The sequence below is a fragment of the Podarcis cretensis genome (assembly GCF_951804945.1).
Source record: "Podarcis cretensis genome assembly, chromosome: 3".
Classification (NCBI taxonomy): domain Eukaryota; kingdom Metazoa; phylum Chordata; class Lepidosauria; order Squamata; family Lacertidae; genus Podarcis; species Podarcis cretensis.
This window is the reverse complement of record NC_137172.1, coordinates 117261255-117273304: the sequence shown is the minus strand read 5'-3', so window position 1 is coordinate 117273304 and position 12050 is coordinate 117261255. Positions and strand designations below refer to the sequence as shown.

At 43.1% G+C, this 12050-nt stretch overlaps 1 protein-coding gene and 1 long non-coding RNA gene across 2 annotated transcripts in view; one reads left to right on the top strand and one right to left on the bottom strand.

Moving 5' to 3' along the window:
* The window catches only part of LOC307212788, a 103855-nt gene that overhangs the window by 33701 nt on the left and 58104 nt on the right, over positions 1 to 12050 (top strand). The window lies entirely within an intron of this gene.
* COG6 (component of oligomeric golgi complex 6) overlaps positions 1 to 12050 on the bottom strand; it is a 36145-nt gene that overhangs the window by 23674 nt on the left and 421 nt on the right. Inside the window, exons 2-8 of the mRNA XM_079969856.1 lie at positions 10777 to 10920; positions 8621 to 8692; positions 6852 to 6910; positions 4676 to 4787; positions 2982 to 3064; positions 2723 to 2793; positions 489 to 582 (exon numbers count right to left, since the gene is read on the bottom strand). Coding sequence (XP_079825982.1) covers positions 489 to 582; positions 2723 to 2793; positions 2982 to 3064; positions 4676 to 4787; positions 6852 to 6910; positions 8621 to 8692; positions 10777 to 10920 — 635 coding nt within the window. The remainder of the gene's footprint in view (positions 1 to 488; positions 583 to 2722; positions 2794 to 2981; positions 3065 to 4675; positions 4788 to 6851; positions 6911 to 8620; positions 8693 to 10776; positions 10921 to 12050) is intronic.

Here is a 12050-nt window from a genome sequence, read left to right as displayed (position 1 = left end):
AGGCATAGGCAAACTCGGCCCTCCAGCTGTTTTGGGACTACAACTCCCATCATCCCTGACCACTGGTCCTGCTAGCTAGGGATGATGGGAGTTGTAGTCCCAAAACAGCTGGAGGGCCGAGTTTGCCTTTGCCCGCTATAGAATTTGGTAGGTGTTCCAAGGCTGCCACCTTTTGGTTAATATCAAGCACTGCTAACATTCCTTAAAAATTAGTCAACTGCTGCTGAAAAAAGGAAAGACATAACATAACATAACATAACATAACATAACATAAACATAACAATAAGGAAGTTCCCTGTTATGATTTGATAGGTAGTTATCCCAAATCTTTAGCACAAAAGATGTAGAGTGGTGGAAAGTCCCACGCCTTGAAATATTCAATTCCACAATGAATGAACTTTTTAAGCTAGCTTGTGGTCAGAAGGATGAAGCCCCCAGAATATTAATCTTGGTGACATTATGTTCTGCCACTAAGATAGGCAACATACTTATAGAGAACAGCCCTGTCTTGCAAAGCTTCCATTGCTTGAGCTAGAACTGGAGAAATGTCACAGGATTCTTGGGTTAAAGTTCTGCATTCGCCTGCAAAGAGGAAAAGATCAAGCCAAGAGTAAGCAATGTTTCTGATCTTTACAGCATTCTAAAAATAATGAATGAAAGTTGTTGCAATCCTATTTGTAACTAAAACGCTTACCGTATTTTTCGCTCTGTAAGACGCACTTTTCCCCTCCTAAAAAGTAAGGGGAAATGTGTGTGTGTGTCTTATGGAGCGAGTGCAGGCTGCGCAGCTTTCGCTGAAGTCAGGAGAGCAAGAGGAATCGGTGTGCAGCGATCCCTCTTGTTCTACTGGCTTCAGCAATAGCCACGCAAAGAGCCTGAAGAGGCTTGGCACGGCTATCCCAGAAGCCAGAACAGCAAGACGGATCACTGCTTTCGCTGCGCAGCGATCCCTCTTGCTGTTCTGGCTTCACTCCGCTGGAGAGGCACTGTGCAGCTTTCCCTCTCTGCGCAGCACCTCTTCAGTGCTGAAAAGGCTCTGTGTGGAGAAGGAAAGCTGCGCAGCGCCCCTTCAGCAAAGAGGGAGGAGAAATGGAAGGGGCTCCGTTTCTCCTGCCGCTTCGCTGAAGGGGCGCTGTGCAGAGAAGGAAAGCTGCGCAGCACCCCTTCAGCAAAGAGCCCCTTCCGTTTCTCCTGCTACTTCGCTGAAGAGGGAGAGAATGTTTTTTTCTTGTTCTCCTCCTCTAAAACTAGGTGCGTCTTATGGTTGGGTGCGTCTTATAGAGCGAAAAATACAGCGTTTTTAAAAACTCCTCATCTCAAGGCCTAGGAGACTAAACTCCTAAGTCCTGCCCAGGGCTGTCATTTTGAGACATACGTGGTTATTTCCAAATCAGCAGGTCTTGGATCAGGATGCCTAGGGGCTAATAAGGGAGCTTAAAATATTAGAACATTAAAACATTCCAACATTCCAGCTGCCATAAAACTCAGGGAACAAGCTGAGGGAACAAGACTAAGATTTCAGATGCAAACTCTAGATAATATTTTAGAAACTAAGACTTAAACCACATTTCTAATGGCTGTCATATTCGTATTGTTTATTGTCATATTCGATTGTTAATTCAAACTTAATTCTATTGTGTTTTATGTTTGCTTAGTACGGTATGTGACTCTGGTCTGGGACCGTAATAAATTTTATTATTATTAAAACATTCCTGTTATAAAATTAACCTACTCCTGTGGTGGGGTGGGTGGCTGAAAGATAGGAGAGAGGAGATAATGCCGGTGCAGTTGGCATTGCTTGGCTGACTGCAAACATTTAATAATAATAATAATAATAATAATAATAATAATAATAATAATAATAATTTATATCCCGCCCTCCCCAGCCGAAGCCGGGCTCAGAGCGGCTAACAACAGTAAAATATACAACATTCTAAAATCATTTCATTATAAAATCAGCTCAAATCAGATTAATGGCAACCATTGGGCTAGAGTTCTGTGAGGATTGCCGAAGGCCTGGTGGAACAGCTCTGTCTTGCAGGCCCTGCGGAAAGATGTCAAGTCCCGCAGGGCCCTAGTCTCTTGTGACAGAGCGTTCCACCAGATTGGAGCCACAGCTGAAAAAGCCCAGGCTCTGGTTGAGGCCAGCCTAACCTGTCTGTGGCCCGGGACCTCCAATATGTTTTTGTTTGAAGACCGTAAGTTCCTCTGTGGGACATACCAGGAGAGGCGGTCCTGTAGGTACGAGGGTCCTAGGCGATATTGGGCTTTAAAGGTTAAAACCAGCACCTTAAACCTGATCCTGTACTCCACCGGGAGCCAGTGCAGCTGGTATAGCACTGGGTGAATGTGATCCCGCAGCGAGGATCTCCCATTTGTCTGTTTTGTTTTATTGTATAGTTGTTGGTGCTTATTGTTTTAATAATTTTATGTAATTATATGCATGCAAGGTCCTCCTGAAAAACAATATATATATACAGTAAAATAAATGTTTCTATAAACCATAATGATTTTGGTGCACCAAATAGTACTGGCTAATCTTAAACATTAACAAAAAAAAAATATATCCCAGGATTAAACATGAGTGTAATGAATAAGTTGAGGCTATAGAATTTGGTAGGTGTTCCAAGACTGCCACCTTGTGGTTAATATCAAGCACTGCTAGCATTCTTTAAATAAGCATCTTTTCAAGAAACAGCATTATCCAAAAAAACTAAGGTACCTTGAGCCCATCGGTAAAGCTGCTCATAAGCAGTCTCTTGAAGCAAAGCCATCTGTTCCATAATTTCTAGGCTGCAAATTGAAAACAAGTAAATGCTTTAAAAAAGTGTTTTATGAAAATAAAAAAATCTTTAAACACATAATAATCTTTAGAGCTATTTCCCCGTTCCAAATATATTCACAGCCTACTTTATACAGCTTAAACTGAATGATGACTGGTACTTCAGCCATTGGTTTGTAGTTGTTCGGTGAGAACTCACCCTGATCTCTGCTGGTTTGTGCGCAGAAGAATCTTGACATCGTTGTGAATTTGTTTTACTCTCCCCAATACCTTAAAAAAGTCCTAGGAAACACAAGATTGAAAAGTTACAGATAGGTAGCCGTGTTGGTCTGCCATAGCCAAAACAAAAAACTCCTTCCAGTAGCACCTTAAAGACCAACTAAGTTAGTTCTAGGTATGAGCTTTTGTGTGCATGCACACTTCTTCAGATACACAACATTGAAAGTCACTGGTATTTCATTAAAGCAAACTGTCCACACAGAAATATTCCCAGATCATTACAGTGGTGCCTCGCAAGACGAAATTAATCCGTTCCGTGAGGCTCTTCGTCTAGTGGTTTCTTCGTCTTGCGAAGCAAGCCCATTGACAGCTTAGCGGATTAGCGCTATTAGCGGTCTAGCGGCTTTTAGCGATCAGCTGTTAAGCGGCTTATCAGCGGATCAGCTGATAAGCGGCTTAGTGGCTTAGGAAAAGGGGGGGAAAGGGGGGGAACCCACAGGAACTCGCAAGACATTTCGTCTTGCGAAGCAAGCCCATAGGGAAATTCGTTTTGCGAAGCGCCTCCAAAACGGAAAACCCTTTCGTCTAGCGGGTTTTCCGTCTTGCGAGGCGTTCATCTTGCGGGGCACCACTGTATACTATGGGCCACAAACTTTGCAGTTAAAGGAATTTCTAGTGGAAGGATAGGCAAGATCTCAATACTAAACAATGCAAAACTATTATTAATACCAAAACAAGAGTTTTACTTCACAACCACTATCCCAAACATAATTTCTCCAAATACACATCGAGGTATGTTTTTGCCTACATTTAAAGACAACCACTAGGCATGGTCTATGAGTTAAGTCATATTGTATCCTTTCAAGGAAGCAGGTTTGCCATACAGCCGCAATTTCGCGAACACAGCCAGTACTCAGCCCTTGCAAACAGTGTCCAGGTGGAAATCACTGAAATGTCCAGGAAAAAACGGACATATGGCAGCCCATGCCAATAGAGCAGATTTTTGACAAATTTCATTTAAAAATAGCTCAGAAACACACACACACACACACACACACACCCTCTCTCTCTCTCTCTTTAGATTTTACCCCCAAAAAAGTGCAACAACTTTGGGCAGAACTAAATAAAGCTCCACAACTTTGTCAAAAACCTCAACAACCATTGTGTGCCAGGAGTTTCACTTTTTGAAGATTTATTTCTTCCTTTTTATTTGTAGGACTAGAAGAGTGTGTGTGTGTGTACATTCTTGTGTGAAAGAGCGTGTAAATGGATGATAGTATTTTGATTTTTTTATAGGTAGAACAGGGAATCATGCAGACACAAAGTTATGGGACCAACACAAAAAATATACCAACAAGCAATTAAAAACTCATAACCTATAACTCATAACGGAGAAGTAAGGCTTAGCATATAGAGAACGCTTGACAGGCCTTTTAAATATATAACTGATGAACACAAGTCTTCAGTAACAAATATGCTTAACTTTGATTTCAGCATTAATATGCTTAGCCCATGAGTTGTAATATGAAAGTGCTGGTGAATGTCTTGGTTTAAAATGTCTTGGTTTAAATAGGAAACGCACAATATGAAAGGAACAAGGTAAATGGAATAGAATGATTCCATCTCAAGTGCTAAAGCTAGAATATTATTGCTGTGCATGCTCGTGGTGCTTACCTCTGTAACAGGCCCATCTCTTGTGCTTCGAAGGACATTCATTTCTTCTGGAGAAAGCTGGAATTCTGCTATGAAAGCATCTGCTATCTGTGCTTTCAGTTCTAACCTTTGGCTGCAATTAAAAGGTTGAAATTTGAAAATGGGGTACTTATAGCACAGTCATATATGTGTGTCGACTCGGAAGTAAGTCCCAATGAGTTCTATGGGGCATACTCCCAGAAGCGTTTGTCTTGAATGAGCCTTATACATCACTACTTCAAAATAGAATATATAGATAGGTAAAGGTAAAGGGACCTCTGACCATTAGGTCCGGTCGTGGCCGACTCTGGGGTTGCGGCGCTCATCTCGCTTTATTGGCCAAGGGAGCTGGCATACAGCTTCCGGGTCATGTGGCCAGCATGACTAAGCCGTTTCTGGCAAACCAGAGCAGCGCACGGAAACGCCGTTTATCTTCAAACCAGAGTGGTACCTATTTATCTACTTGCACTCTGACGTGCTTTCAAACTGCTAGGTTGGCAGGAGCAGGGACCGAGCAACGGGAGCTCGCCCCGTCGCAGGGATTCGAACCGCCGACCTTGTGATCGGCAAGTCCTAGGCTCTGTTGTTTAACCCACAGCGCCACCCGCGTCCCAGAATATATAGATAGAAAGAAAAAATAGAGGTTGAAGTGTAAATGAAACTATATTTGAAGTGAAATATCAGAAGAAATTTATTAATGGGTTGGAACCAGAGCATCCAGTCTGTGAAAGGAACAGCTACGTCTGTCCACAGAGGACATCATAATCCAATGGAGATTCTTCAATGCAGGAAGGTGGTGGGAAGGCAATATTCACCAGTTTCTCATTCCTGCAGCAGCCCCCAGGGTGCCCCAACCATATGCACAGATTTTCAGGCGGGCACTGGGGGAAGGAGGAATAAGTGAACAGCGTATCTCTGGCCCCTTCTTCCAGCATAAACAGATCTCCACTGAGCATAGGTCTGGATCCGACCCAGAAAGCAGAATCAGTTTCAGATATTCTGATAAATGCGGTAAGATCAGATAAATGGTACAATTGGCTTTTTATACAAATTACACTGGGGTGAGGTGGAAGGGACGCAGGTGGCGCTGTGGTCTAAACCACTGAGCCTAGGGCTTGCCGACTGGAAGGTTGGCGGTTCAAATCCCCGCGACGGGGTGAGCTCCCGTTGCTCGGTCCCTGCTCCTGCCAACCTAGCAGTTTGAAAGCACGTCAAAGTGCAAGTAGATAAATAGGTATGCTCCGACGGGAAGGTAAACGGCGTTTCCGTGCGCTGCTCTGGTTTTGCCAGAAGTGGCTTAGTCATGCTGGCCGGAAAAACTGTTTGAGGACAAACGTCGGCTCCCTCAGCCAGTAAAGCGAGATGAGCGCCGCAACCCCAGAGTCGTTTGCGGCCGGACTTAACTGTCAGGTCCCCTTTACCTTTTTACACTGGGGGGGGGGGAAGAGAGCACCCTGGAAATAGGATTTTAATCCACTGAAGAGAGACATCCAGCGATCTATGCCACTTCAGTGTATTAAATACGTAGCCCCAGTGATTCACATTGAATCATCCAACAATATAATGATGCAACAAGCAGGAAAATAATACCCACTTAATAAATTAAGCATCTGTAAGAAACTGCTACTTGAGTGTCATTTAACCGGCTTTATACTTACATATCAGTACTCAGTGAGTAAAAGCTAGGTGTTGGGCCACTAACAAAAAAAAAACGACTTGCTACCCTTCTTTGCATTTTTGGCCATTTCAATTATTGAGCTAATTTGTTTTAAATTACATCGCGCAACTGAGTTTACTGAACATAGCCTGATACTTATCTTGTCTACTTTAAATAGTAATGAACAGATATTCATTCTTATTGAGAAACTGAAAAGTCCAAGAACCATAATTCTTTAAAGTTCAGAAACTATACTAGGAGGATCTTTCAATGCTCACACAATATTATGCAAAGTGAGTTAATGCGAAATTCTCTCATTCTGAAACTTCTGTGGTTAGAAAAAGGGGAAGATGCATATCCCGTGGCAAACATCTGAAGAACAGTTTAATTAAAATGACCACTGGAAGTAGCCCTAAGGTAACTTCATTTTGTACAAATGTGGGAGAATCCATAAAAGCATTCTAATTTGACATAAATATAACAAAAGGGGCAAATACATACTTCTCTGCTTGAAGCTTAGTTGTCTTTTCTATTAAATCCTGGGTTTGCTCCTTGGTTGCCTGGAGTACAGACCAGAATAATTACAGTTAAACCCCATTAAGGCCTTAAGGTATATTTCTACTTTTTCATTTTCTGTTTCAAGCAAATTATAAGTCATTTAAGCACAGCAGAACAGTGAACAGAAAGGCAGTTAAGTTTCAGAAACAAAGAAAGCTACATTTTTCTTAACCTGGCAGAAAGGCAGAACCCAATATATGCACTTTCTGTATTTATATACCATGGGTAGGCAAACTAAGGCCTGGGGGCCGGATCCGGCCCAATCACCTTCTAAATCCGGCCGCTGGAAGGTCCAGGAATCAGCGTGTTTTTACATGAGTAGAATGTGTCCTTTTATTTAAAATGCATCTCTGGTTTATTTGTGCGGCACAAGAATTCGTTCATTTCCCCCCCCAAAAAATATAGTCCAGCCCCCCACAAGGTCTGAGGGACAGTGGACTGGCCCCCTGCTGAAAAAGTTTGCTGACCCCTGTTATATACAGTAGACCCGCAACATACACAGTGGTTTCATTCCAGAAATAGTGCATAAAGGCAAAATGGTGACTAGCCAAAACACACTGGGTGCAATGGCAGGTGGGATTGTCAAAGTTTCTTTTTCCGGATGCCTGCTTAACCCCCTTTTTTCCAAGCAGGTAAATGTGCACAAAGTAAATGTGCTTAAGTTGCATGTCTACTGTAAGGTAAAGGTAAAGGGACCCCTGACCATTAGGTCCAGTCATGGCCGACTCTGGGGTTGCGGTGCTCATCTTGCTTTATTGGCTGAGGGAGCCGGCGTACAGCTTCCGGGTCATGTGGCGAACCAGAGCAGCGCATGGAAACGCCATTTACCTCCCCGCTGGAGCGGTACCTATTTATCTACTTGCACTTTGACATGCTTTCGAACTGCTAGGTTGGCAGGAGCAGGGACCGAGCAATGGGAGCTTACCCCGTCGCGGGGATTCGAACTGCCGACCTTCTGATCGGCAAGTCCTAGTACTGTCTTCCTAATACTAGAACTAGGGCCCAGTGCAATACAGAAGTGTAGCAAGTGTGCTAGAGTGCTGGTTTGGATTTGTGGAGATGCAGGTTCAACTCTTCACTTAAGACATAAACTTGGATCAGTCACCCTTTTGGAGCCTAATCTACCGCACAGGATTCTTGTGTGGATAAAAAGGGAACCCATTAAAGGAAGGGTGGGATAAAAATCATAGAGTTGTTCAGCTGGAAGGGACGCCAATGGTCATCTAGCCCAACCCCCTGAAATGTAGGAATCTCTTTTATGACAGGTGGCAAATGTAACAACAACATATCCGCCCCGTTAACCTGACAACAATATTGATGATCCCATCAAACTGATCATAATGATTCATAGGAAAAGTGTTTTAGAAACGTTACCTGGGTGATTTACATACACACAAGCTCAGAATAACATGCACACAGAGCTCTTATGCATGCAAAATGTCCTATTAATTTTACTAGATGGAGTAGATTCCTGAACAGTGAAGGGATCCAAACACAGACCTTCTTTTGCCATAGAAATTAATGGGGACCTCTTTTCATGCAGGGGATCCTTTTGTGCCTTAGAATTCCTATGGCTGTAAAAAAAGAAATCTTCACACTGGGATCAAAAGTGATCTCTATGTGTTGTACAGGGGGAAAGTACTGTGCTGTTGAAACTACCAAGTCCCAGTGTGCCAGAAATGACCACATCTGCACACACCCCCATTCTTTACCTTCAAGTGATTGGTCATGTCCTGGCAGCAGTTGCTCATAAACTTCACATCTTCATTTATGCTTTCAAGTTCCTGAAAGAGCACAGAAACAGACAAGTAGCCTAAAACACTAGAACTCATATTGAGATTTGCGTTTTCCACATTTCTCCCCCCCCCCCCATTTTCTGAAACACCAGAACTATCAGTTTCCCTAACAAACATAATCTTCACTGTTATATGATACAATCACTGATAAGAATATCCAATGATTCTTCCTCCCTGAAGCTCCAGATCTTGTTTTTCAGCGTTGGGAGAAACTGGATGCGCAGCAGTATAAGAAAGCATTACAGTGGTACCTCGGGTTAAGAACTTAATTCGTTCTGGAGGTCTGTTCTTAACCTAAAACTGTTCTTAACCTGAAGCACCACTTTAGCTGATGGGGCCTCCTGCTGCTGCCGCACAATTTCTGTTCTCATCCTGAAGCAAAGTTCTTAACCCAAGGTACTATTTCTGGGTTAGCAGAGTCTGTAACCTAAAGCGTATGTAACCTGAAGCATATGTAACCCGAGGTACCACTGTACACACTTTTAGCATTCGTGCTTAACAACAAGTGCTGGATAGCTCCAGAGATACAACTAACGGTGTTGCTCTATACACGTCTACTCAGGAGTAAGACTCATTGACTTCAATGAAGCTGTCTCCCATGTAAGTCTGTAGTACAGGATAGCAGGCAGCAATAGTAATATCTAAAGAAAATTTGTGGTGGCAAATGGAGATCTGGTAGTATTTTATATAGATTTTGTGAACATGCTCATAGCGGGTGTTGAACTGTGGCCAATGAGAGTGCCCAGTGAGAGAGGCACCCCTTGATAGAGAAAAGTGGAGGAAAAGGATAGCTGTCAGTATTTTTTCTAGAACCCAACGTGTATGCATGAAACAAGACACTCTACTTCTCATCTTACTCTTAACAAGATTGTCTTAACAAGTTCCCTGTTTGGCCAATGTGGTTGTTTTTTGCTTTCTGAACATGAACATATTTAGCCACAACCAAGTCTAATCCGGTTTCCCCATGATATCTTGTGTGCTTCTTTTATCTCTCCACAAATTAGCCAGGTAATAATAATAATAATTTATTATTTATACCCCACCTATCCGGTTGGGTCCCCCCCAGCCACTCTGGGCAGCTTCCAACAAAACACTAAAATACAATAACCTATTAAACATTAAAAGCTTCCCTAAACAGGGCTGCCTTTAGATGTCTTCTAAAAGTTTGGTAGTTATTTTTCTCTTTGACATCTGGTGAGAGGGCGTTCCAAAGGCGGGCACCACTACCGAGAAGGCCCTCTGCCTGGTTCCCTGTAACTTGGCTTCTCGCAGCGAGGGAACCGCCAGAAGACCCTCGGCGCTGGACCTCAGTGTCCGGGCAGAACGATGGAGGTGGAGACGCTCCTTCAGGTATACTGGACCGAGGCCGTTTAGGGCTTTCAAGGTCAGCACCAACACTTTGAATTGTGCTCAGAAACGTACTGGGAGCCAGTGTAGGTCTTTCAAGACTGGTGTTATATGGCCTCGGTGGCCGCTCCAAGTCACCAGTCTAGCTGCCGCATTCTGGATTAATTGTAGTTTCCAGGTCACCTTCAAAGGTAGCCCCACATAGAGCGCACTGCAGTAGTCCAAGCGAGAGATAACCAGAGCATGTACCACTCTGACGAGACAGTCCGCGGGCAGGTAGGGTCTCAGCCTGCGTACCAGATGGAGCTGATAAACAGCTGCCCTGGACACAGAATTAACCTGTGCCTCCATGGACAGCTGTGAATCCAGAATGACTCCCAGGCTGCGCACCTGGTCCTTCAGGGGCACAGTTACCCCACTCAGGACCAGGGAGTCTTCAACACCTGCCCGCTCCCTGTCCCCCAAAAACAGTACTTCTGTCTTGTCATGATTCAACCTCAATCTGTTAGCCGCCATCCATCCTCCAACCGCCTCCAGACACTACCATAGGACCTTCACCACCTTCACTGGTTCGGATTTGAAGGTACAGTAGAGGGGAACAGAACCAAGCAATGGAATTACCAGCCAGTCATTTGCCACAGGGACATATAGGGGGGTTTACAGAGGCCCTTGACTGTCAGCTTCCTGCTGGACATTTAGAGCATTCATGGATAAAAATGGCATACCTCTTTCACTTGCTTGAAGATGTGGACAAATTCTTCATTTATAGCTAAGCTGCGATGTTCCATATCTCCGCGTAAATTTCTTCTGGTACGCAGGCTATTTTCTACAAAAAAGACTGAAAGAGCCTTGAGCGCTTCTAACATCTCCTATAAAAATATATACAGATCATGTTGACAGTTCATATACAACATAGACTTCTTTTTTAAAAAAAGACACACATCAGAAGACACAGAAAACATCTTCAGTTTTCCAGATAAATCACATTTTAACAATGCTAAACTATCTTTACAATATAGTTTACAATAGCAAATATATAGATTAAATACTCAACATATTTTTTTAATATAAACATCAACTTGATATAATTATTCCATAGTCAACTCAATCAACTAATTACTTGCAAGTAAAGCTAAACTCTGTCCTCTATTGTGAAGGCCAATTCTAGGGCACCAGCCCAGCTTGAGCTGCATTCAACTAGGGGTTGGTTGAATCCTGCCCCTGGCCCCGTGGCAGTTTATTTCCTGGGGTAAAATCATAAAAAATGAAAAAGCTCAACAACTTCAATCCTTTAAAAAAGGTTAACAACTTTGGTCGCATGTTCACTTCATCAAATCTGGCCCTCTTTGAAAAAAGTTTGGACACCCCTGATGTATTCAGTCAGTTCAGTAACGCCTGTCAATTCAGCTCATTCAAGCATTTTAAACTGCCACTCTTCCTTGGTGGGTACCGTATTCATTCATTTTGCTTTTGTTTTTTAGGGATTTCTATTGTTTCCGTTCCCAAAAGGGTTGTCTTGGGCTGGGTTATTATTTTTTTTTAAAAAAATATCTTTTTAATTCATTGTAAATTACTTCCCAGAATTCCCTGATTCCTTTACAGGACCACCACATGTGGGGGAAAAGGATCCCTCTCTACTTCATTACATTTCCCTGCCTTTTCAATGGTGATGTCTAGTCTTAAAAAAAAAAAAAAAGTCTCACTTATAATTTAATCAACTTGAACCCCTCATTGCCTGCGAGTAAGCCCCGCTGAGCTCAACGGGGCTTACTTCTGAGTAGACCTGGTTAGGGCTGCGCTGTCCAGTGTTTCCCAACCTTGGGTCTCCAGCTGTTTTTGGACTACAGTTCCCATCATCCCTGACCACTGGTCTTGCTAGCTAGGGATGATGGGAGTTGTAGTCCAAAAACAGCTGGAGACCTAAGGTTGGGAAACAGTGCACTAACCAGCTAGAAAAAGGGGAATCCGTCAACTAAGCCAGACATTTTAAAAGAACCAC